The sequence below is a fragment of the Lampetra planeri genome, chromosome 28 (assembly GCF_965212315.1).
Source record: "Lampetra planeri chromosome 28, kcLamPlan1.2.h2, whole genome shotgun sequence".
NCBI lineage: Eukaryota > Metazoa > Chordata > Hyperoartia > Petromyzontiformes > Petromyzontidae > Lampetra > Lampetra planeri.
In genome coordinates, this window is record NC_136134.1 from 7,636,430 (window position 1) to 7,664,396 (window position 27,967).

At 44.1% G+C, this 27,967-nt stretch overlaps 1 protein-coding gene across 1 annotated transcript; it reads right to left on the reverse strand.

The window, feature by feature from the left end:
* Positions 1 to 9: 9 nt before the first annotated feature.
* SLC25A36 (solute carrier family 25 member 36) lies at positions 10 to 27,918 on the reverse strand. Its single transcript, XM_078607777.1, has 7 exons — positions 27,722 to 27,918; positions 22,550 to 22,780; positions 14,606 to 14,683; positions 13,999 to 14,099; positions 7,964 to 8,030; positions 5,560 to 5,876; positions 10 to 3,283 (listed from the first exon to the last, which is right to left on the reverse strand). Exons 1-7 carry the CDS (start codon positions 27,760 to 27,762, stop codon positions 3,090 to 3,092), a joined length of 1,029 nt encoding a protein of 342 aa, XP_078463903.1. The 5' UTR covers positions 27,763 to 27,918; the 3' UTR covers positions 10 to 3,089.
* Between the last annotated feature and the right edge of the window lie 49 nt (positions 27,919 to 27,967).

Here is a 27,967-nt window from a genome sequence, read left to right on the forward strand (position 1 = left end):
GCAAACCTGCCAGAACCATAGTCTCATTTAATTGTAAACAAACAAAATGTTTTCCACAAAAGAATTTACAGCACCGGACGGACGAAAAACGTACAAATGACAAAAACATATCAACAAAAACACACATTTAAGCAGCAAGCCGCGACAACACCACCGCTACTGGAAACCGCGATGGCCGTTATTCATTCGGCGCACGACCGCGGAGAACGTTCAACGTCGCTGTCTGCGAACCACGCTTGAGGCACCACCAGGCTGTGTGACTTTAGGTGCGGCACTCCAAGAGCACTTGTTGACCGTGCTAGAAAGGGAAACGCCCTCGAGATGTTTAAAGTCACAATGCAGTGTTGCAGCGCGCACCCACCGAAGCTACGGTTGTGCTCAAGGATGTGGTGGCTAAACGTACAAGGCGTGCCGCTGGAGCCGGGCATTCTCCGCCAGATGTGTACGCTTGGCACGTGGCACGTTTCACTTCCAATGTGAATAAGAGATCAACAGTCCACGTTTAAAAGTCACCCGAAATTTGTTAAATGTCGCGACCAATTTGAAATGCTGTACATAACGGCACGAAATGTCCAACAGTGGGTGGGTGGGTGGATGGGGGTACAACACTTCACGTCCATGACGGTGAAGTGGCAAAAATGTTTAGATCGGTTCAACTTGGGGGTAAAAAAAAAACAGCGTAAAAATAGTTATTTTAAGTTGAAACAAGAACAATGTTGTCTCGGAAATAGTAGTGCGCAAACGCGAGGTGGCCAACAGCCCCCAGTCTGTCCGCTCACACCACCGCTCCCCAGACTCAAACACGTGTGTGTTTTTGGTTGTGAGGCTGCATAAGCAGTCGTGCGTCGAGGTCTATCAGAGCAGCTCAGAGATGGAGAGGCAGCGTTACACTCGATGCACGTGTCGAGTTCCCGTTCTTTTCGAGGCTCATCAACACATCGAACTGCTTGATTGGCAGGACAAGACGCACGGTGGCACCATGGCAAATGAACAGGTTACAACGCACCACATGCGGTGTAAATATCGTGTTTTGAATACTGAATAAAATGCATCCAAGGTGTTGAAAAAAACGCAAAAGTTTTGTTTTTTACATTTAGAACAAAATAATAAAATCAAGCATTGAGATCCATGTAAAAATGCCTTTCCGAATGCCTTTTGGTAATGATTTTTTTTTTATCAAGTATAGAATGTGAAAAAACACTAAGCTATGTACAATACATATTCACAATCGACTCTACAATATACATTCACAGCACATGTTTTCTATGTTATGGGCTGCACGTTAACGTACACCACAAACCATTCCTTGTACTACTGCTAGTATACGACTGCTTGTGCGAATGCAGCTTATTAAAAAAAACATTTTATATGCGGAGGTAAAATTCCACATGTTAATGCTGAACAAACACCACCACTTTCATATACCCTTGACAGGAAGGCATACTCTGTACAAGGCTTTAAATATATCAACCCAACCAGCACTTGAAAACGATTGCCCGTTAAAACAGTCACATGACAGCTTTTTTTTAATCAATGAAACAAACCCAACTTGTTTAAACTTTAATATAAAATTTAACTTCGTGCAAGTGTCACACCTTGCTTAAATTGTGATTTGTTGGACGATATTGAAGATGGCATAATTTTGTCCACACTGGTGTTCATTTGAAGTGATTATTTATTCTGTGGACGTAAAAGTTGGCATTGCTTTACAGTGACCTCGCAAAGTGACATTGAGCACATTTTTTTACATTTGCCCCGTCACAGCTTTCGTATTTCTTTGCTACATCTCAGTTTGTAAAGAATACCTGTTATAGAAATTACCTCTTGCTTTAAACTGAATTCACCACAAACCCTTGTACTTCAAACCACTATCATACAAGGTGGATGCCGCCTTACGTATCATATTTATTGTGACTGCTAAATTTGATTTAAACCTGAACGTCCCCTCTGGTAGTGCAATCGCAAGTGTCCTTAAAGCTTTTTCACGGTGTGTTTAAGGTCATAGAATGTAATACTATTTGATTCAGCATGTGTAAACGGGGGATAATAAGTATTGTAATACATCCAGGTCAGTTTTATAGCCAAATTGGATTTGACACCGCAACGGAAATGTGTGAGAAAAAAGATTCCTCACATTAACACATCTTAAACACCGCGTTAATTGTAGATATACAATATCTTACACTGTACACGACACGTGTATACATATATTTACATGTACGCAAGTTTATATATACATTTATAACCAAACACATTAGATTTCTGCGGGAATTCATTTCCACCTACTCTGACAAAGTTACTATACAACAGCATCAACGGTAATATGTACACAATGTTTTTTTTATACGCATTAACCATGTTTACATGAAGGAATGATGCAATTTGGCCACGTGTATCTACAAAATCAAACCATAAACTCTTGAGATATAAAATAAGCATCTGCAACAATTGCACACGTCAACATGACACCGTAATCCATCGCAACATTACAAACTTTGCACTCTTGCAAAGCGGTGCAATTTCTTTGCCGACATTGCACATCATAAAACGTGGCGTGCCAAAGGTAGGCAGCCGCTCATGTCGTAGTTAACCAAACTCAATGTGCATCTGTATAGGAAGATGCAAGAATATCCAGTTGGATTTGAATATCACTCAAAATATGTGCAGCAATATGGCCTAGGATTTTGTCTTATTTTCTTGATATCACTCTCTAAATTATATACCAGTGCAGTTCCACCAACACACTTCACTCTCCTATTCAGTAGCACGTGACACTTTTTCTTGCCATCTCACACATCCGTTAACAGACCATTAGTTGACTCGCCACACCTCCAGCCGTTCCCATTTTCGGAAAAAGAAAAACGTTCAAGTCGTTCCCGTGGCCACACACGCAGCAGCAGCGTGACTTACAAAGCTTCACGGGGGAGCCAAATCGATGCTCTGGATTGCAGCCCTCTCTCTCTCTCATCCACCCTGATCACTCTAAACCCCCTCGATAGTCAGCAAACACTTCCCAAAACCCATCTCGCCGTCGATTCTTTCATTGGCGCCGCCGACTAGCGACCATGCTTGGACCCACGGCCGCGGGCTCAGCCGTTGAGCAGGTAGACCACGAGTTCGTAGGTGGCCATCATGATGGCCGTGTTGGGGATCTGCCGCAGCATCTGGGTGGTGAGTCCGCGGTAGAGGGCCCGGTAGCCCTCCTCCCTCACTATGAGGCACACTGTCTGCGGCAGCGTGCGGTAGCGAGAACCTTCCTCGCGCAGCCGAGTGCGGATCACCTCTGCACGCCGGCGGCAGAAGAGACGGCAAGGGGTAGAGGAGAAGAGGGTGGTGTGGAGTGGGAATGGGGGTTGGAGCCACATGAGCCAGGGTTAGTTAACAAGGTAAACGCGTAAAGGTGCAGCCCTGCAATTACTTGCTAACGCTACTGCTGGCCAAAAGGGTATTCGAGGGAGCTCAAGCGAGCCTACCTCTTTCCATGCAGGCCAGATGTCTTGGAAGCGGTGAAAGTACCCACACTTCACCCCACCACAAGCGACCTGTCCATCTACAAACTGCGGTGTATCCATGTACACCGCTGGGTGGACAGAGGCGAGGTGAATTTAGGATTGCAATTCCTGTCCTTGACCGCGACACCACGGCATTGTGGGTGCAGCACTATTATTTTAATCAATCCCCAACACCAATGCGTGCATTCCATAACTCTTAAATACAAACGAGCATAATAAGACCGTATTTTTTGTTCTTTAACCTTGAGTCACTCATGTTTACCAATTCTACATTGTACAAGGCTTGTATTGAATCCGATAAATAGACGGCATAACATTCGCCTACTGTACCGCAAAGTCACGAGAAACCTCCCGAACCTAACGCCGGATCCACAGTGACTGTGCTTTGAAACATTTACGCATCGTAGTGCCTGTAAGAAGCGCGTTTATAAAATGTCTACATCTACTCATCCACGCAGGTTTAACGTTCGAACATACTTTTTTCAAGAGTGGGGTTGCTGTTCACTGGTTTGCAGTGACATTTGGAAAACAATTTATATGTCTGGAATGCTCTTCCTTCCGATATTAGGAAGCTACTGGAGCTATGCACTACTTTCAAATCATCATCTAGATTGAAAACGGATTTCTTGAGAACTGCTTTTTGTGTTTAAGTTTGTTGTCCTTCCCTCGCATCTGAGACCTCTGATGAGCACGTTTAGCTACTACGTACTGGCTAAAGAAGATAAACATACATGGGGGGGGGGGGGGGTGCAAGAAAGTTTCAAGCAAGTTTTCGTGGTTAATCAACAATCTGTTACGCTCAGTCACAGCACAATCAGGGGTGGGTGTGGGGACACAGAGGACACACCAGTTGGTGCAATTTGATAAGATAGTCAATTTGCCCCACACCCACAAATAAAAACAACTCAACCAACTGCCACAGGGTTGACTGAAGCTGACTTAGCAGTCTACCGTACATCCACCAGCTTGTTGAATTATTAACGTTTCAAGTACAGAATGGCGGGGGGGGGGGGGATGTTCCATTGGTAGAATTTCCATAGTACATTACTTTTCTATTCTTGCCTCAGGCAAAACGTTCAGGAGCTAAATACCAATGTCGAGGTCCGGCAGCTATGAGACGGCTCAAGGAGTTCATGCAGTTTTGCGATTCCTCCTCCGCTGAAAGCATTGCTATATTTAAGATCGAAACAGGCGGACTTTCTAGCAATTCTGGCTGATCGTCTGGCGAAGCTGGTTGTTGCAATCACGAGCGAAACGTCGTACTCGAATTGTAAATGCTGTGGGTTTACTCTCCAACACACCGGTGTGCTGAAGTAGTAACAAACGGGCACGTTTTATTTACGTGACAAACCTTACTAATTGGCTTGTGCAGGTGGTGGCGGGTTTAATGACAGGTTCATGGTTACACGATCTAACCAAAAAACACCTTAATTATGGATAATATTTGTCGCGAAAGCCTACTACAGTCGTTTCCCATACGGTCCATAATTTGGGTTGCCTGGCCACAAACACACGGCGGCTTGTCTTTAATCTTCCATTTACGAAGGAGATGCATGCATAGGCACATTGATTTTCTGATGGGGGTTGATGGGTTACACCAGTGTCTAACGTACAATATCGCGAGGAAGAATTTGCTCAAATCAATGCGTGACCAAATTAAAACGACAACGGCGGTTCATGTCTATGGCAACGACGATGAAATCACAAACCGGCAACCGTCGCCATGGTGAGATGTTATCTCCCTCGCCTGGTATGCAGGTTGTGGGTTGGATCCCGACCCCAACGCTTGTATATTCAGAGTTTGCATGTCTCTCCCCGTGGTCATGAGGGTTTTACTCCAGGTCCCCGTTTATCCTCCACATTTAGAACCACGCGGTTAGATTAATTGGCCGCGATACATTTCCACACGACAAGCCACTTCGTTGAGCTATCATTTGTGGCCAGGTCGTCGCTTCTGAAAAAAATAGCTAATGAGAGCTCAGTGGGCATTACCTGGCACAAAAAAAACCAACTTTAAATAGTTTAGTTTCACCGTTTTCGTTCGTACCGTGCGGGTAAGCGATGCAGGAAGCGCAGGTCTTAGACGTGGCGGCCGCGCACATCATCCCGATGAAGTCGAACGCGTCCTTCTCCGACGATGAGGCCCCGTCCTGGAGCTCGCTGCCGCCGTCGCCCGAGCCCAGGGGCCGCGCGCGACGCCGCAGGACCTCGCGCTTCAGGCTCTCGTAGATGACAAAGTGGATGATGGTCTCCGAGATGCCCGCGTAAGACGCCGACATGCCGCGGTAGAAGCCGCGGGGGCCTTCGCGCTTGTACACGTAGCGCACGCACTGCAGGGCGCTCATGGCGCGGTCGCCGCGCTGCCTGCCAGACCGTGAGAGCGAAAGGTGCACGGCCGCGTTAGGAGATGAACAGATAAACCAAAAAATATAATTTTATAAATTTACTGGGTAAGGCCCACTGAGCAATATAGCTCTTTTTCAGAAGCCACCTGGCTATCACAAATGACAGCCCAGCTAAGTGGCTGAGCATCGTTTGGAAATATGTAGCGGTCAAATACTCTCATGACGCTGCCCTGGTGTCGTGCATGGCTAGCACACACTGTGGACGTGCAATCCAGAATTCGCTGGTTCCATCTTCTGACGCGCCAGGTGAAACAATGGGCAATTTTTTTAAAGTCTGTCCTGTCTCGGACGACCCAGCAGTTTAAATGGGTAAATAAACTGTGGGCACACACGCCCTTTTTGTCAAAACGACTTGCCAGCGTAGAAGAGGAGGCCAAAATACCCTCGCGCGGGGTTCCCTCGCGCTCCATATCGGGGAGGCCCTTCCGCCAGGAGTGAGGTGAGCAAAAAATTGCAGGGCTGTACCTTTACCTTTTAAGAGATTAACATCTTATTACTAAGCATGTTTCTGGATTAAAACAGACAATTACTCTCAGGATAGACGTGTTGTTGTATCGAGCATGTAAGAAATGATAATTTGACAGTTTGTGCAAATTAAACATGCCGATTTTATATTAACGTAAATGGAGTGAACTAAAGTCTATAAACAAGATGCCACCACCACAGATTCATGCTCTGGAGGGAAGGGTAATTTTTTTCATGCCACGTGTTTCAAGTTTGGGACGCTCTTAATATTCATTCTTTTTAAAAGTTCTTAAAACTCAACATATGATTTAACGACACCTTGGATGGACTGCAGCTACATAAACTTGAGTTTACCATTACAAGCATAGCAAAAAAAAATCCAACGTTTAAAAATATACATGTCCCGAGGTAACCACGGGTGAGCAAGGTGTACTTTGTCAGACAGAAATTCAATATCAGCGAGGCCTCGCCTGACGAAACAAAGGGCACCGATTTGTACCCGAGTGTCGTAATCAGCTGGCTGGAACACGAAATAACAATTGCCCATTATGTGTGCTGTCGTAACTTCCGTGCCCAGCACTACTCGATTTTAAACTCACTTCTTTAGAACTGCTTTTTATCTTTAGTTTGTTGTTCTTGCGCCCTGCACCTCCGATTAGCAAGGCTGGCTACATACAGTGCGGTAGAAGTTATACGTACATACTACTGTGTCTTTACAGAGGTAGTTTTAAGATACAATGGCACCACCATCTGCTCAAAGGCATTCCTTTGTGTGTGCACTATTCAGGGTCAAGCACAGTATTTCCAGTGCTGGCTTGAACAAACAAGTATACTGCACTCATGTGCCTTTTGAAGATACAGTCCAATCAGATGATAATAATCCTAGCCCCCCTAACGCACATCATCAAAGCCGGGTATTGCGTTCGAATTTTAAGCAATTGTCCACAAATGCATTTTTCTCTTTCGTCTAATTTATCATTTCTGATATCAGTTGTGTGATGAGAAGACAATTCCATTCCAAACTCTCGCAATGCAGCTTCACTCGCTGCGCTGACGTATCAAACCCAAATATGTCTGGTATATCATTTGGCTTGCCCGAACATCAAATGCAAGTGTTATAAATATAGAAATTACAAACTTGATTCAATAAAAATGTCAACAATAATTTTCGGGAAAGCATACTGGTAATTCAATCCTTTATTTACCCAGGTGAAAAACTCATCAAAATGAGAACAATAAAATAAAAATATATAAATGTTGTATTTTAGTTACGTAGTTTTAAAGTTTAGTAATATGAACTTGTAACAACTTCTGCCCTCTAATTTTTCATTCGCCATTCAGTAGCTGAAGAAGCTCCCAGTATGAAGACCGACACGTTCAAACTCGTACTGGGCAACACGCGGTAACATCAGAGAGTTTGGCCAGCAGAACACACATTCTGCCTCCAGCAAAATACATTCCACGTATTACTACGAAATAGCAGTTCAACTTCAGGTCAAGCCACGCCAGGGGGGAGAGAGAATGCGCACAACGGCAAACCTCAAAAGTGGTCACAGGGGAAACAGCACCGCCGAGGCTTACCGAGCATTGAGCTGCATGCGCGTCTTGACCAGCCAGATGGGGTTGGTGGCCGTGATGGCAGAGAAACCTGCGTGACGGATACGCGAGAAGGCGGGTGTCAAACGCAGCGAGGTCAACCGGCAAATGCCCCAAGCGGCTTGGTCGGCCACAGTGTCTTGCTCAGGCTCATCGTGAACGGGGTGACGCGATCAATCAAACCAAACACAAATGTCAACAACTGTTTTGGTAATACTGCACTGGCAGTGATGGTGCGCAAGCAAATAGAACAAAAAAAACTCAACATTCCCTCAATACCACTGCTCTAAAGATGAAAATTCATAAATATATTAGGCAACATTTCAGGCAATGGCCCACCTTGACGCCTTTTATCTATTAACACACTGCCTTAAAAATGCAAAAAATACATAATAGGCAATGGCCCTTTTCTTAGTAGCCGAGTTTATTGAGTGCCATTGGCAAAAACGTCACCGATTATCTATTTTCACTCCCTTATGGCGGTGTTTTTTTTGGATAACGCGTCGAGTTTTGGAAAGCACAAATACGAGTTGGTCCACCCGCCTTGGTCTCCGCATGGCGACCACGGGGTTTTTATGCCCAGTTGTTATCGTTAGTTACTCTTAAATGGGTTATTAAAGCCCCCCCCCCCTCCACTGCTATCAAGTCTTCGCCAGATAAACCAGAGTGTGGCACCAGATGTTGTACCTAACGGCCATGCTGTCCTTGTCATCAACGCATGCAATGTGACGTTTTATGCCATCTGTGTTAAAAACGAGTTCGTTGAAAACTCCTGATGTTACGGATGTGTGTGGTTCGATGCGGGAATTCCAAGTTTTTAGCAAAAGCAAAGCAAATTAATTAGCCTTACATTTCCCATTGAAACAAAATGATTTTATATAATACTAGCATAAGTACCCGGCATTGCCCGGGTGAAAAATATATTTAATAATCTTACATATATACACACCCTCACCACTCACCCTCACCATTCACCCTCACCACTCTCCCTCACCACTCTCCCTCACCACTCTCCCTCACCACTCATCCTCACCAATCACACCCTCACCAATCACCACTCACCACTCACCCTCAACACTCACCCTCACCACTCACCACTCACCCTCACCACTCTCCCTCACCACTCCCTCACCAATCACACCCTCACCAATCACCACTCACCACTCACCACTCACCACTCACCCTCACCATTCACCCTCACCACTCTCCCTCACCACTCATCCTCACCAATCACACCCTCACCAATCACCACTCACCCTCAACACTCACCCTCACCACTCACCACTCACCCTCACCACTCTCCCTCACCACTCATCCTCACCAATCACACCCTCACCAATCACCACTCACCACTCACCCTCAACACTCACCCTCACCACTCACCATTCACCCTCACCACTCTCCCTCACCACTCATCCTCACCAATCACACCCTCACCAATCACCACTCACTACTCACCCTCAACACTCACCACTCACCCTCACCACTCTCCCTCACCACTCATCCTCACCAATGACACGCTCACCAATCACCACTCACCACTCACCCTCAACACTCACCCTCACCACTCACCATTCACCCTCACCACTCTCCCTCACCACTCATCCTCATCAATCACACCCTCACCAATCACCACTCACCACTCACCCTCACCACTCACCCTCACCACTCAACCTCCCCTCACCACTCACTAATCACCACTCACAATCGCCACTCACAACCGCCCTCACCATTATATTTTTGCCCCAGTCAACGCCGGATATTTCCCATTCGTAGCAGTTTATATCAACTCTATAAGCAACTTATATTAAACAGGAAGCGCGATCTTAAAGTAATTTACAACCTTCGATTAGTCCTTTGTGCGATTCCAAGAATCGATTCCTGGCATGTTGGGGGTTTACATTTTGAATGATAGAGTTTCATTTTCATTGTCATTTTATTTTTTTATTTTTTCAGGAGTTTTTAATTACATTTTTGCCCCGGTCAACGCCGGATATTTGCCGTTCGTAGCAGTTTATATCGACTTTAACCAACTTATAGTAAACGGGAATCGTCCGAATCTAAAGGAATCTACAACCTTCCATTCCTTTGCGCGATTCAGAGAATCGATTCTTGGCGCGTCGGGTTTAAAAGTAATTACACTGTTGTTTTTTCATTGGTATGTAATGTTTGAAAGTTTTCATAAGATTTTAAATGTATTTTCCCCCCGGGCAACGCTGGGTATATCGAGTTTATACGACAATTGCGTGCGCATATTTTTAACGGGAATTAAAAATGGCGTCCACCCGGCAGCGAATGCGTCGCTACCCGTTGCCAGGGGCAACCGCCGTCCAATGAAACTGCGTATGGTCCGGCGACACACAGACAGACAGACAGATTTGCGATTTTATATATATAGATGAAAGTGTTGACATAAAATGTGAATGGCAATTACAGGAATTTTAGATGCTTTAGAAAAAATATTTCATGCCCTTGAGTACATGGAGTTATATTGTGATGTCCAAATAGAAAGCCTTCCGAGTACTCGCTGAATTTCAACGTCGCCAATCCGAAAGACCGCTCCATGAACTGACCATCGAGAGCGATATGATGTAGGTTTAAATGAGCAAAATTACAATGTTTCAGGACTAAGTGAGCCTGGGCTGATAGCAAGCAATTGTTTCAGAGGCCGACACATCATAATGGGAAATTGAAAGCACCATCTATGTATGTTGACTTTCTTTCGCACCGTACGTAGCCAATCATGCTATTCGGAGGTGTGCATTGCAACACGGCACTCATTAATACAGGAATACGAGCAATGACACCAGAACAAAGGCTTGCTCTCATGAACGATATCACAGGGTATTTTGATGTCCACGGCACAGCATGACCATGTGGCTATGGGAGTCTGGTGTGGAAGAGTAGGCCTATTACCCTCTAGAGGAGCTCTCTAGAGCCTCCCTTGCCCGCTCTATTTGGAGGTACTTCTGTCTGCAGTGACACGGGCAAGCATGCAAGTGACATGCAAGGCTGTACCTTTACCTTGTTTAACGTTACCTATGGCAGTCAAACGTATGACTGGTGAATGCGCTCATTGCTAAGCAACGCAGCAGTCACTGCCGCTCGCTCGGGCTAATATGTTTGTTCCATTAAGTTACCCCCCTTAGGAGGGTATGCATTAGCCCATTGACTCGTCATGTTCTGACACGTGCGCCGCCGCGGCGGGCTGAGTGCTCGTGTCATTATTTTAAGGGGATAGTTACAGGGGTGGTGACGGTGGGGGAAGAGCACGGGGAGTGAGCGAGGAAGGCAAACGCAGTCGCAAGCACAGCGGTGCCGGCACGGTACCCACCCAAATGAGCCGAGCGTTGCTCACTAGCCGTGCGATTTTGGCAGCAAGCGCAGCGAGCACACGCACAGTGCCGCTAAGGAAAGTCAACAACACAAACCGGCAAACGGGAACACACATAGACACACACGCGCGCACCATCAGCAGAACGGGATGGCTGGAAAAAAGCATCGTAGCGTTAAGTCGGCCATTGGTTTATTTTTACATTCGTTGCAGCTGCTATCGAATGAAAATACCGGTTTCGTCGATTGATTTTTCATTCCAAATAAGCGATTCATTTTAAAGTGCACATTGTATATATGTACAGCTTTTTGCAAATCTGCTGGATGAAAGCATAACCATGCCGGGTTGGTGATTTGGGGTTGTTTAACCATGCTTTGTCACTATATGCTGCTCATTTAAAAAGAATGCTGGATGATAGGTTACCATTTAAAAAAAGAATGAGGTGCATTAGTCCGCAAGTTTCTTCAACCAAGCCACACTGATGAGGTTGGGGAATCGTGGTGAAACAACTCCGATGATTGACATGGGAGTGGGGATGTCTTCATCCAGCAGTGGCTATACAAAGGGATGCAAAATATAATTATTAAAATGTGCCATTTCACAAACATTTGAGGATTTTCAAGACGAACCTCCATCGCCCTTTGGGTGTAAGACACACCATTCTGCTTATATCGGGTCAATTGTCAAATAATTGCTTATTTATTATTAGAATAACTTTCCAGACATCCCATTTTACATTCCGAAGCAACTCCTAACAGATCAGATTAAACACAATAGCATTAACAATCACGACATGGCAAAAATGGCGAAGCGATGTGTAATATTGCTATGGTGTCCTTTCACAAGCACTGCCACGTTTGTTTGCATAAAGATGAAGCCAAATGAAGCATTCACGGGGTTAAGCACAATATTTATCATACCCTTAGATTTTTTTCGGCAAAGTCACGTAGGGAATAAATTGTTTTAAATAGTAATAGTCATCAGGTGGGACCGTCACAGCTAAATTTACTGTATCAAGTTCACTTGATACAGTACATTTTATTATTTCTATTTTTTATTATTATTTTTACCAACGTGACTTTACCGAAAAAACCTAAGAGTATGAATCCTTGCAGTCACGAAAGCTTAAAATCTACAATATCTATCATGCAAACAATCTGCGGCGGGTGTAATTGTGGTCATGACGAAGCAGCAGGTCAATTTCTGTTAAACTCGGAGCAAGCGTGTTATGATGGACCCTTAACGGGTAAAGCAATGCGTCGTTTATACATCGTTCCATTCTGTCAGTGCAGCGAGAAGCCTTCCACAACATGTTTACGTAGCAGATGCTAGTATATCGAGTGGCGGGCTATTCCTGTAAAGTGCCATAGAGTGTCGCTGCAGCGTTAGGTTTGCACAGGCTCCATTTATAGAAATAGAGCGGAGAGGAATTTAATAAAAACTGATCGACAATATGCAGTGTTACGTAATGTGCATACAGGCATCTTGGACGTGTAATGGCAACGTAAATCGGCGCAAACTTTAAAACTAATATTCCGCGTGAAAAATAAGCCGCGCATGCCCGCAAGAATGCGAGAGGACTAAGAGGCACTAGTCTCTAAGCGGATGACGTGTGTATCAGGTTACAGCTTGCACACAGATCGATCGTTAAGCCGCTTTCTAGAAAATTAATCGCATCCCTTTATTGGCTGTACGGCTTAACTGCAATAAGCTTTCTGTTTTTCCATTCTCTGTGTGACAGATGTAAATTATAGCAACCTCTAAGCCAGAATCCTGATTTGTTTAAACCAACAAGTCTCTTGGTTTGCCCAAAGCCTGGATGGGAAATGCTAAATACAATGTTACAAAGGACTTATAATTTACTGGATACATTTTTTTTAGCTTTCTTAAAGTTTACGTTTAACACTGGGCTATTCAATTATTGTATTTCACGGGGTTAATGCCAAATAATACAAGCAGTATTATTTTCTCCTTTCTATTTCCATGCGTACCAATTCACCTATTTTATATGGTCTCCCTCTGAAAAGATGTAATGGGAAATTATACTCGCTTAGTAATACACGCTATGCGTACTGTATTATGAAATTACTGTAAAACGTTATTATTTTAAACGTTAATGTATTCGCGTTTCACATACAAAATTAAAACCAAAATGCAATATTATTACGGAATAAAGAGCCCACACTAATGCCGAATGCCCACTCCTACCAAAGCATTGCTTCTATCCAAAAGCACGTGTGGCTTGGCACGGGACACCGAGCACGGCTAGGTGCGGGTTTGGTGGTGCGTGTGGCTGCCCAAAGGAGTGAAGGGAATTTAAACCGAGCAGTTTGCGCAAGAGGCCTCCCACGCCTGTTGCCTGTTCCTTGTTCCGTTAGCGGTTGCGGCAAAGTGAGCCGCAACTTGTTTGCGGACACCGTTCACAATCATTTCGGTGTTGCTGCGCTAATTCCTGGCACGGGCAGAACAAGGTGGCCCCTTTTTCCCCATCTCATGTTTATGCTGACCCAATGGCACGATATGTTTCTGTCACCATCTCGCTACGCTCTACTGAGCAGTGCTAAATTAATTAAAAAAAACAGTGGTGGCTTTTATTCATGAACCATGAGAGGGCCCTTGAAAAAGTTTTGTCTTACCGTAAATGCCAAAACTATTCAAAGTATTCATTTTAAAATATCGCACTTACCAGCAAACGCAGCTGAGCATATGTGCACTGCTGTTGATTCCGCCACAAACACGGTGTTCAGCTTTTCCTTGGCTCCAGAATAGGCTGCGAAGTAAATAGCCCTGAGACACAACCATTGGAGGCGGTCAATACTTGGAACTTGTCGACGTACAACATTGCAGTAGGTCTGGTGCAGCATTGTGAAAACCAACTGTAAAACAACACCAGTGTCGTAAAAAAAAACGTGAAGGGCGCAACACGTGCAATACAAAAACAGCATCGACTTTGGACAAGTCAGCATCAAGTGTGGTTTGATAAATAAACTTGCAAAAAACACCACAAACCACGAATTACTGTGAACTGGTGTTAATGTTGAAAAGGGGCCAATATAGTGCAGTTCTCTGTACAAACAGCAAGTGGTTTAATAAACCCAGCTTTACTCACGAACATTCAACCACAGGTGAATAAGACACCAGGTGTACACATTCCCACGACTGTGTATGTATGGAGAACTTCTTTCGCATCGTACGTAGCCAACCGTACTAATCACAGATGTCCTTGCGAAGAAACGACATCTGCGAGTTCCTACGTGGTGACTTATACGTGTGGAGCCAGGCGTGACCAGTACCTGGAAGGAGCCACGCCGACCAGGTTTGGGCCCAGACCCCGGAATAAAGAGCGAGGGCCCTCATTCTCAAAGATGGTTCTAAAGAAACAACAACAAAATACAATGCAAACCGGTTAGTTTGTAGCATCCACAGCAACAATGAACGCTAATACCGTAACGATATGAACAGAAAAGCCAAAGTAATTAACTTTTTTAGTGTAGCCTGGAAACCAACTACTTCTGGGTTGTGTGAAGTTATAAAAGTCAGAATTTGCCAGCTTCAAACAAACACAGCTGGAAAACAAATGTTCAGAGAGTTTGGTTCACAGGCTGATGGACTCAAAATGTCACTTTTATTTTTACACGGCAACAGAGATGCCTGCAAATGTATTCATTTTACTATCCAGTCTACTAAGAAAGCAAATACAAATATTTTACATAATTATTTCTCAATCCATGAGGCATTGTTCCGTGCCTACCACCTTGTGAAGGTTTCAAAAGCCAAACTAGTGCGCGCAAGTGTTGTTGGCACACTTACTCAAGGCCAAAAAGCATGGACAATGGGATGCAGTAGATGCCTACATCCTTTTGTACACAATGGAATGCACCAATTCCCACATGCAAAGGGGGAGCACCACATTTACACACAATCGCACTGCAGCTGCTCCTTCACGTTTGCATACTACAAAGCCAGATGAAACTGATGAAGTATGACATTTGGCAATGTGTAGTTATAACACTATATTTTCTGAACGGGTTTACGTTGCTTTTCTCTTTTGGGATTACCACATGCAGTATCAGGATACAATAAGACAAGTGGAGATGTGGCGATTTTAAAGGTCATTGGAGGTATATTGTATGCACACCTCAATGTCTTTTTTTTCCACGTTTTTGAACAGCAAACAAACAATTAGGTCAAAAGACAATGAAGCCTCCTCTATCAATAGTTCACACACTTGCATCTTTAAGAGATGAGCATCATCCCTTAATTAAACTAATGCCTAAAAAAAACGCCAGCAACTTCAGGCATACAAGACTCATTAGAATGTGGTGAATAATTAAAACCATTCAACCACGTGGGTGAAAGGGCATAAGCAAAAGGTTACATTAACAAAAAGTTAATAAAAATAAATCAGACAACAAAGAGACAAGCTAGAAAAGAACTCAATCCATTTTGGGAATGTGCCTCTGGTTAAATTATAACAGCGGCTCCCCCGGTATTTTGTTAACACAATTCTGGATCTAGTGACAGTGCCTCGAACACTAGTTGCTTTGTTCCAATTGCGATGCAACCGAAATTATTTCCAAGTAAACCGTTGAACAAAAAAATTATAAATATTGCGTCCTCGCGTCCTCGTGGGCATCGAGTTTGCCGTCGCCAATTTGCAAGCTTTGGTTCCACTTGCTTGGAACCCAACCAAGAGTGTGAGAGGTGAGATGCGCACATGCACACGTGTGCAAGCGCGCGCTTATTCGACGATGGCAGCCAACTGGAGGAAGAGATGCGAAATCACGCGCAGTGCATGCGCCCGCCACGCGCCACGCAGCGTGGACATGACAAAATACGAAGCGCAGGCTGCGGAGTGTATCCAGCGGACACGTGATACCGCCATGTTTCCAATTACCACTCTTTGGCGGTGAAAGGGGGTGGGGGCAAATTCAACTTTTAAAACTTTGCAAAAAAAAAGATTAAATGCAAAATGCTACGTCTACAAATACTTTGAGAAAAAATGTTCACAGAGCAATGTGCCCAAAATATGCACAAAATATCATTATACGCTTTATTTCTTTGCAAGATGCTTATTGTAACGCTTAGAATTCATGAGCTTAATTTAGCATTGCATGAGCAACACCAACAAAAAAAAATCTGGAAACCATTGCTGACCTGATTACAAAAATAGAATAGTATTTGGTTGTGTGATTGCTTGCTACACACACCAGTTGCACCTCTGATTAGCACGGTTGGCTAATCACGGTGGAAAAAAAGTTTAAACATACATTGACTGAAGGCCGAGTAGCAATATTTTTCAATATTAACACACACATTTTGATGGAAAGAAAGTTGTTCCATCATTAAACTATTCAGCTTTTTTTTTAAGTGGGTTTGTTTGTCTGTCATTCTACGTTTAACTCAGAACCAAAGACAGTAAAACGATGCACCGCTGTGTACACGGCCGAGATGGCACCAAGAGGACTGCTTTGGTCTGTGTCGCAAAAAACCTTTGCAGAAAACAAATCAGAATCTTTATTTATCCTGGAGAACAACGATAAGCGATGGAGCTACTATATTTTCACAGATGTCCAGTAGAGGCGGGTGAGACATCGACAAGGCGAGCTTGTTATAACAAGGACAACATACTACTCTACGAGCTGACTGTAAGAATTGTTGTAACCACCACACTCTTTTCGATTTAAAGCTTTCGTGACTGCAGGGATTCATCTTCTCGGTTCTTTCGGTAAAGTCACGTAGAAGGGACATAATAAAATTACATTTTATTATGTTTTTTATTTTATTATTTCCCTTTTACGTGACTTTACCGAAAGAACCAAGAAGATGAACGCCACACTCTTGTATGCCTTTCCGGAAACAAAGCGTTACTACATTGCATGCCCAACAGAACCATATACACTAATTCTAGATTTGAAGTTTTCGTGACTGCAAGGATCCATACTTTTAGTTTTTTTTCGGTAAAGTCACGTAGGTACATTTTTTAAAAAGTGATTAAATGTAGTTGTTTTAATTTTATTTAATTATTTTTTTTACCTACGTAACCATGTACACTGCAAACACCACCTTCTACCAATGATAAAAGACGTTCAAGCTCATAACAAATAAATCTTCACTTTTTTATTTGCAATGTTGCCATTGCAGGGCTATCAATAGAAGCGCTAGGATGACTGATTAATGGAAGAAAAAAAACAGTTTCCAATTCCCTGGACTCGGTGTATCAGCCACAAATGACATCATCGCTTTAGTTAACACACATTGGACCTGTCACCGCTAGCCTCAAGACTGCTAATTAGCACACTGTCGCTACAGATTATGTCCGTCGATGTAGCTGCTGAAGATGAGGTGCCATTTCACTCGGGACGAATCTGCTGCAGTGAGGCGATGTATTGATTCAGATATTACAAACGTGCTTACTGTAAAAAAACGTACCGTTGTGATTGCTAGCCCTTAGCGTGCGCCTACTTATGCTTACTCTAAGCTCTATTTATCAGTTCACTGGGTATCGCAAGTTCTTATTCTATTGTTAAGCCTTCATGGGTATTTGTGCCTACTTCCGTCCTTACTAATACAAACAATTGACACTCAAGCATATTTACACACGCTACATTAGGTACAAGAGTGCGTATTAGTGTTCACTGAAGTAACCTTCAAGTGAAGGGCAGCATTAAAAAAAAAAACTTTTTTTATTTTACCAGGTAAGGCTGCCGAGCTTTCTAGCTCTCTTTCATAAGTGACCTGGCCTACAAATAATAGCCCAATGAAGTGGCTCATCATGTGGAAATGTATAGCAGCCACATACTCCAAACGCATGTTTCTAAACGTGGAGGGAAAACCCGGAGGACCAGGAGAAAAATTGACGCGACCACGGAGAGAGACACGCAAACTCCAAATATACCGGCGTCAAGAGTCGGGATCGAACCTACAACCTCCTACATAAAAGGCAAGGTAGTTAACATCTCGGGGGGGGAGGGACTAGCACAATACGTGCGTGTGTTTATGGTCATTCAGTAAAGACCTTACCAGGGGCATGTGCACACAGCAGGTGTTTGCTGGCTTCACGTGGTGAGAATGCAGCTCTGATAACAGAGGCTCTTGCTGGCTTTTTCCAGCTGTTCGTGCGCATCTGACCTGAGAGATTTGCTTGTTGATTATTAAGAACACCGCCTCCTCCTTCAGACGGATGTTTGTCATTCGCAACCAAGGAGAGCTGTTCACGTTGTTTCAGAGCACATTGTTTCAGCTCTTAAGCCCGAACGTTAGCATATGCCTGGTGCCAGTAGATTCGAGTTGGCGTCAAAGGTGACATGGACAAGAACCTACGGTGTATATTTTTCAAGGCGGTGCTGAATTACACAGCAAATTTTAGCCATCGACACAATGGACAACTGCAGTATAGCAATATAAGAAAAAAGTACGGAAATAATGTATTAGCCTTAATATATACATCAACACTAAGGCTAAGATGGCCAAGAGATGGAAAATACAGCTATCGATTTGAAACAGTGTAAGAGTTAGCCCTTTACATAAAGTGTTTTCTCTGGGTACTCTATTCACTCCACAAGTCATCGTTAACGAGGCTGACCAAAGCAACCTCCCAACGCAGGACCCTAAAACAACAGTCTGGATGGAGACTTAGCGAAGCTTAAATAACCTTCACTCTTAAGACACCAGAATCCAAATCGGAAATGACTTCCTACTGGGGCAATATACGAAATGAACCTCATGGCGGCACCCCGGGGTACCATAGTACCCCGGCTCTCGCATAATGTCCCTGATGCAATCGATTTAAGTCTGTTGATGGTCGGCGATGCGGCAATCGACTCGTCTGGACGAGCTGTGCACGATGGTGTGTACGAGCGTTCGGGGTTTCGGCGCAATCGTCCTCGCTGCGTTTCGACATCGCGGAGTAACACCGATTTCGGATTGATTGGTACCCCAGTCGCGGAGTTAAGTACACCCCTGGGAAAAAAAGTGTCCCAGAAATAAGATATTTAATTGCCTCATCCATTTTGTATTATTTGGTACCCCGGGGTACCGCCATGAAGATCAAATCACCAATGTGGCCAACGTTAAAGGAACTATCTATTTAAGAAGAGACTTTGGAGACATGAGAAGTCTCATGTCAACAAAGGCGATGGCCACCTTGGTGTGGCGTCATCGTAATGCAGCATTTCTTGCTTTAAAAATTACGCAATGGATCAGGCGAGGCGAGCAAGCCACACGTGTTAATATTGACAGTTACAGAGAGCCATGTTTTGTATTTGCGTTTATGAACAGCTCTGGTAAGTTGATCAAGAGGAAGTTAAATGTTGGGATATGTATTTTAGGCACTGAAAACCACCTTCTTCAATCTAAACAATGACGATAATTCGGTTTAATATATCTCAAATAACCGAGAATGAGCTTATAGCGAATCGGTAGGGTACAGCTGCAATAAGCCTTTCAAGAAATTATTTCAATGTGTATTCAATACAATTACCATTAACTTTCTTACAAATTGCACAGTGAAATCATTTTGGTGAAAGGCAACTTTATTGCCCAACGGTGGTTTGATACTTGTATGGACAACAGGAGTGCATACGCAATGACACCGATATTTGTCACACGCGCACACTTAACGCAGACCGTGTCTTTGAAACGTAGCGCCTTCGGGATACCGAACTTACTTAAGACGACTTAAATGCAATCACTGTTTTAACTCAAAACATCGCACGTGCCACGGCACATCTTGAAAAGGCACGTGTGTGTTTTTTTCTGAAGGGAAAACATCACACGTTTGGTAAAGAACATTTTATGCTGGGGGCAACTAATTCACTTGCACTCTAGTGGCCACACCCAAATAAGACATTGGCTTCGATCAACTCAAGTTTAAACACTGGATTGTTAAAAACAGGGGAGCTGTTGAGTAATGATGTTATACAACTTGGTTTAAACCAATCACACAGGATTGTGTGCTTTGGGTAAGACATATTAAATGTGTATAATCTATATTTATATGGTAAAATTGCCCTTCAGACGACTAAGTATGAGAGTGGTGTTTGTCTCTGTTAGTATACAAACAAATGGACAGAGAATGAGCTACGTGGTCACACACCACATCACAAAGGATCTGTGTAATCAGTAAACGTCTCCCACTAACATTTCCTAACGCAGCAATGTAGGGTTTTGTTCTTATGCAAGTGTTGTGGAATGCAAACATGACTGTACTTGTGCGACTTGGCCAAAAAGCAGAAGCATTCTTTCCTTTCAACTTTATTAATTTTAATTCACAAAACTAATGAGAAATATGAATGTGCATTAGATACACGTGAAATCGAACACCACTGCATAGGTTTTCATGGCTGTGCTGTATCGTTCATCAATGTGCATCTATCCTGGCACAAGCGCTGTGGTGATGTCACAGCCGCTTAGTAGCAAATGGCAGCTGTTGATGTTCCTGGATAATTCCTCAAGAAGCTCCCAGCCACATGCAGCGAAACATTGGACATCACGCCAAACAACATGCAGTGCAACGCGAAAATACATCAGGGAGCTAACACCAAATTCAAAACGTGTCTATCTGCTGTATAGACCCAGAGATTCTACAATCCTTTGAAAGAGTTGTAATTTCCAAACTGATGCAGACAGCACTCAATTTACAACTGGAAATGTTACGCTTTCAAAGGATGTCCACTACCCTATAGCAGATTGGGCTTTGGTATTGCCCGGTAGATAATTAAAAGTGACCCAAGGTAAACTGGGTCATTAGCAAACAAAACGAACGTGTGGTGTGGTGATTCATAGGCCGTCTCACTTGCCAGTGCAATACTTTAAAAGTGAAACAGCACCTGGTTGCGGTCTCCAAGGAAACCTTCATTCTCAGTTTATGAACCGAGAGAGTAAGCCAGCATTTTGAAGGTGTCACTTGGGAGTATTTGCATTAACAGTAATTTAACAGTGTAAAATGAGAAATTAATGTGTAACACGTACACTTTCGCGACCAGTATTATTCATAATAAAGTTTTTTTGTGTTAGATCGCGTAAGTATAAATGTGTCGTACTTCTCCACCATCCGACACAGCCAGCAAGGTTGTTCACGTAAACAACGCGCCAATTAGAAACTACATCAGCCCACCGGTGTGTTGGAGAGTATATCCGCAACATTTATAATTTGAATACATTTCGCTGGTAATTACCGTACATCCAGCATCACCGGGCGATTTAACAAATCGCCCGATGATGCTGAATGTAATTTGCCAAATCATACGATGATGCTGGAGGTAATTACCAGCGAAACTTCGTATTCAAATTGTAAATGTTGCGGATATACTCTCCAACACACCGGTGGGCTGATGTAGTAACTAATTGGCGTGTTGTGTACGTGACAAACCTTACTGGCCGTGTCGGGTGGTGGAGAGGTACGACACATTTATACTTACGCGATCTAACCCCCCAAAAAAAACCTCTATTAAAAAAAACTTTATTAGGAGAAATGTTTATGTTATTAGGCACCCTGGCATAGGTTTTCACTGAAAGATGCACAATGTGATCCGCTGTCACAATCGTGCACTGTGCAGAGTCCACATCCACCTACCCATGGGGAGATAAACGATAGCAAAAGTCGCACACACCTTTAGAGCTATAAACACCAACAGCGAAGAGTAAACTATACGGTGAAAATGCCATACTTAGCAGAAGGGGAATGGGCACACACTGTTGGGGGTCACAGTAGAGTAATAAACTAAACTTAGCCTTAGCCCAGCATTAGCAAAACTAGCCAATCAGCTCCGTGCACCATGCCTAACTTGGCCCTACATCTAACAGAGATTTGATTTAATAAAAAGGGGGATTGGATGCTAAACCTAATCCATTTTTAAGTAAATAATGCCTCCTTCCTTTTTTACATATAGCCATCAGCCATACGGCCTTCTGGGAGTGTACTTTATCAGCAGAATTGGTTCAATACAAGCACACTCTGGACCGGTTTCAACATTCAGTGTCTCTTCAGCAGCCAGGCTTGCTTGAACCAATGCTGGTGAACTCTCAAATGTTTTATGGTAAAGTACACATATAACTGCTCGTTTCGGTGATTTGCAATGTATGCATGTTTCACTTCTGTTGCACCGTACGTAGCCAACCGTGATAATCGGAGGTGCGGGAAATGCAGGGTGCAAATGCACGGTGCAAAGAAATCGTCTCTTTACAGAGTGCACAGACAGCGTCATGAGCTCGTCGCGATCACGAGGGCCCCTCACTTGAGACAGAGTAGCGGGCTGGGAGGCGTGGAAGGCGCTGCTCGGGCGAAGGCGGCAGGGTTCACCGAGGAGACCGTAGACAGGCCGAGCTCGTGCAGTAAGACGTGCGAGCTGTACACGCGGCTCGCTGTCCCGGACACGGTCGATAGTGACATAACGCCCGACGACTGCAGCCTCGTCTTCACCACCTCAAGCGGGCATGTCAGGATGGCACCCACCGTGCCGCCACACCTGCAAAGGGCGGACACCGCGAGAGTCAAGCCGATGACTGGCGAGGTGGCGACCAAGCGACGAGGGTAGGGCAAGGAAGGTGGGTGTTCGTGCGTGGATCTGGCAAGGTTCATTCCCCTTCACCTGCATGATTCTACTTTGTGGGACCCCTAGCCATGCCAGTAGTCTCCAGTATGAGAACCACTACTGCACTTCACAAAGTTGTGTTGTTCATCGGGGTTGTTTGAACATACTTCACAAAGTTAGTCAGTGTGAGCTGGTGAAGGTAGTGGGGGCAGGACAGGTTCAGACGTTACTAAATCAGTGACTGTAACCCACAGAGGAAACAAATGCAGGTCACCAGGTTCGTAGCTAATCACGGTACCATCACTCCACCCCACAATATAAGTAACCATAAACAGGGTAATGATTATTTGAAGAAAAAAAACAAACACCCCAAAATAAGGTCAGAATAATCAGTGCATGGTGCGAACTTCAGTGAATGGGTTTAAAGGTGTCATTGCGGTCAATACATTCAAACTAAGCGCTGGGACTGGGAATAAATTTTACTTAACCTCAAGAGTCCAAAATAAAACCATCCTACCAGTAAGAACTGAAAAGGTGTTTTTGCAATGATTGTGTTGTTTTAAAACTTACTAAGCAGATATTTAGTCAGCAAAAAGAGCGATTATAAGCCTCCAGCTATATTAGAGTATCCTCCCTCATTTTGGCATGAAGCTGTCTTGCACGATTGTCATTTATTAAAAGTGTAGCACTCGTTTCCCTTGCTGTGACTCACGCGGTTGGCACCAGCTACAAACCAGGGACCCCCCCTAAAAGCTTGACTTAAGCCAGACATGGAAACAGTGTTGCAGGCTACATGCAGCTTAGAGCCATTAGACCATAATGAATGCTCAGATTCTCGTCTTTACTGGCTAGTCAGCATGTTGCCCTGTAGATTAAGCTGCATTCATCTCTTGAAACAAAACGAGCACCGTTGGCTACTTACGGTGCGAAAAAAGTTCAACGTACATTTTAACTCATGTGTACCCATCACTGATGCCAGCATATCACACCGCTGCATTTCATTTTTTTTTACATTGGAGTTCTACTTAAAATTAACCGGAATACATAATGAACTGTGAAGATAACAAGCCACAAAATGCATTCCTGAATTAACACACTTAATATATACTGAGGGGTTCAATGGAGAGCTGATGGTGTGTCGCATGTGGTTTTAGCACAACAAAACAACCACACATTCTCGGAAACGTCTAGAAACGGCGAGGGTGCAAGCGTGTTGTTAATTGCGTGACAGTCAGGCTCTTGCCAACAAAGACTAATCATTGCAAATATATACCTGGCAGGGTGACAGCCACAGCTGTCATGAAATATATTATGCACCAGCCTGAACCTTCACCCATCTATTAGACACTCTCATCCCCAGGATGCCTTTCCAAAAACGGCCACGCCCGGGCGAATCGACAATAACACGGTCAGCAGTAGAGCATTCTCACCCACACACAAAATCAGGCAGATGCTGGGTGACCTACACATTGAGGGGGCAGCAAAAATGGAAGACCAGTGATTTTGCATTGGAACGAACCTTCACTCACATTCCAGGGCACAGAACACCTTGTTAATATGCAGCCTTCTGTTGAAGCCATCCAGCTGCCAACTTTCAAGGTTACTCATATCCAGCAGGGAGCAAGTCTCGCTGTGCGCCTCTAGGACTAGCACATTTTAACGTTTCCATTCGACGGCTATTGCCCGTTTCCCTGAAGTGGTCAGAAAATCAAGGTGCACTGCAACCTATTTACAATTTAAAATGAAAGGACATAAACGCTGAAATGCCTCGAGCTAATTTCTCAAAACTTGTCTCTCCTGTTTCTGTACACCAAAGAGAAGACCGCAGGCTCCAGTACCAACTCACATGGTGAAAACAAATCATCATCTGGGCGAAAGCTAAATATATTAATCAGGTAAAGCTAAATATATTAATCAGGTAAAGCCCAGCAAACGCTGGGTGTGCATGTTGATGAATTTATATGACACTCATTAAAAAAATTATACGGAGAATACTGATAAACCCTCAAAGTTAATACTCTTTGGTTCGTTCGGTAAAGTCATGTTGGTATAAAATAAATTAAATCACGACGTTTTGGGCGCAACACAAGTGCCCGTCATCAGGTGGGACAACCACAGCGAGAAACAATTGCTGAAGTGGGCAAACAAAAAGTTAAGTATCTTCAACTTATTGCTTGACCAGACATCACAAGCCATGATAAATCCACTACTCGATTAAGGCCTCCACAAGCCTCCACAGCCTCTCACCACGATCTTGTGACGCCAGAATCCATCCAGCACCTGCATACGAACCGATTGTCCTCACTCCATCTCCTCGGTGGACACACTCTCTCTACGACGCTTCCCATTATTAATTGGTTGACAATCAATTACTATTCTGCACAACCGTCTCAATAGGTTGGTTGACTTGGTCATATTCTCTAATCCCCACATTCCTCTTTCTGGCTCCCACAGCTTCTCTGCGCACTTTAAAGTTTGTATTCTATATGGTGTCAATAACCACTTTCTCGAAACATATTTCATAACAGGTACTGTAGTGCACACCGAACGAACTGTTATTTTCTTTTGGCACATTGGTACGCTACCAGACCATGTTCAGGCTACACCAGCGAGCAATGCGAACAACCGCTTAGCATCTAAACTTAGAGATGATCTGGGACACTTCTTACAACGGTGCACCTTTGCCCGCGCGATGAGTACGGCATACAATTTGCATTCCTGGATGTACGAACAACCAAGCACAGACAACGGGCAGTTTGACGCCAAGTCAGCAATGTGCCCTGCCAACCCACGCTTGGCTTGGCCACAAGGAGCCAAAGTTTACTGGCTATTACGTGCAGCAGACAGGGTTTCATTAACGAGATCCCATTTGCACAGCGATGCCTTTGGTCGGAACCTCTTCAAGAGGCGATGGACACTTCAAACACACCCAGTCACAGATAACACCGTTGGTGTTTGCTTTTTAACATTGTAAACCTAACCGAGCAAAGTGGGATTAATCTTCAAGCTCTCTGCCCCGAGTCTGCAAAGCCGTGCCAGCTTTTGGAAGTGCTGTAGATTCAACTGAACTGGGTGAGATGTCTATGACCTGCAGAATGATTATGCAATGCTGAAATGAAAACATACATCAACTCTGGATTATACGAACGGTGGTTAACGCGCTAATGAACAAACCTAGCGGCCCGAATTACATTCTCAGCAATGGCTAACATAAAAAGTGAAGGTAACCGGAAGGAGATGAAGAGCTAAGAGAAAATGGTTTGACATTAGAGATTGGTCCCTGAAAGATGTGCACTAATTTGAGCATATTGACACAAGACCGAGGAAAGTGGAAATAAATGATGAAATGCGTGCAGTGGACACCTACCCATGCAACGTAATGATGCTATCATCATAACCTGTTCCATTCTCCTCCACTTACCTGATCAGCATGGTCAAGTACGCTACAACAAAACAACCCCATGGTCGATATGGCGTGCGGGGGCCTTAGCCCATTGTTGGACTGAGAACAGAGATAGACTGCCTCGTATATCTGTAAATATCATTAGAAACTGTGGTATTCTGGGAAAACTGGGACATGAAGATAGTCGATAAAGTGTTATATATACGCATTATACAGTACACGAATTGCACACACGCAAACAGATACCACTGCAAACTTGAATAAACATGTCATCAAGAGCGGTGTGAAAACTCGAATTTCGGACCACACGGAGGGAGGCAATGTGCGGGGGCAGAATCATCACTTAGGATTATTCCACCTCTGCCTTTCCGTCGCAGATGTCGACCACACCAGGCAGCAGCAAGAAGGTGTTGTGACTTTCGGTTGAGTTGACCCAGTGGAAACACACGCCAGATTTAGATATCAATTATCCATTGACACTAGATACAGCGTATACGTAGCTGTAACAACTCGTGTGGTTTGGGACACAAGTTAGAAAGTTAAAACGAGCTGCATTTCTACATTTCATCAGAATGTGCAGCTACAGTTTTCACATTCTACATAATTATGCAGAACGTGCAGCTACAGTTTTCACTTTTTAAAAATCCAACACTGGCTAAAGGTCTCCACCCCCCACGCTAGAGGGGGGCTCTTTGACCATACTTCACCGCTGTGGTCAATGCTGATAGAATGGAGGCGACAACAGACGGCTGGGTACAACGATGCATGATTGTAATCAGCTTCCCACTACGTACTACCCCCCCCCAAGGAATATCCAGGCTCAACGCAGCTAATATTCTGAGATAGTGCGTATGTCAGGTTAGGTGATAAATAACAGGCGTCATGAGATCATATGAATATATGTAAGTGCGTATCTAAGGCATGACATATAATCCAGTTACGCTGTGCACACACACACACGGAACAGTACACGTAAATAGAACTCAACTTTACCCTACACATATGTATGCCTTCCAAGAATCACACATTTCTCCACGTAACAACGCATGAATAAACGAGCCAGCATAGACCAGCGTTAAGTACGGCGGTTAAATCCCCACGATAGAAATGACATGGGGAGGCATTCATGCAGCAGTGAATTGTTGTTTTTATAGGAATTAAAACATTTTTTTGCCAGACCTAGTGACCTTTAAGAACACGTGGCAATGAATGCCACACTAATATCACCAATACCCTGTAGACGCAATACCATTATCGATACGCTAAAGAGGACTAAGCATAGGTTACGCATATATATTTAATCGAACATACTTTGCAGTCAAATCACGCAAGCTCGACACGCCCAACTCAACCACCAAACGGCGACTCCTCCCAAGGGCCTACTGCAGGCTCCGGGTACACATTTCCAGGCGACACCGCTACAAACGTAAACAACGCGGCGATGATAACGTGCGTATAGACATGCCACATACCCGCCCGCGAACAGGTGGTTAAAGGTATCCCGCTGTGCCATGTCGTTGCAAATGCGTTGACGTCTAGATGAAATGATGCGGTTGTAATTGAAACGTTTTTTTTATCTCGAACAAAACAATAATAGCCAAAGAAAGAGCGGAGACAGGAGACGTTAGAGTCACGCGTCCGCCGCGCGCGCCTCTCTGCGCGCGTCTGAGGAGTGGCAACCCGAGCCCCGCCGGGTAGTTTTCCACGCGCCGCGCCAA

Excerpts from the sequence above, each read along its gene's own strand:
- SLC25A36 (XM_078607777.1), bottom strand. The coding sequence starts at position 27,762 with ATGGCACAGCGGGATACCTTTAACCACCTGTTCGCGGGCGG. Across the intron at positions 14,684-22,549 it reads AGCCCGCTACTCTGTCTCAA|AACCATCTTTGAGAATGAGG; the intron begins GTGAGGGGCCCT and ends TTGTTTCTTTAG. Across the intron at positions 5,877-7,963 it reads CGCATGCAGCTCAATGCTCG|GCAGCGCGGCGACCGCGCCA; the intron begins GTAAGCCTCGGC and ends ACGGTCTGGCAG.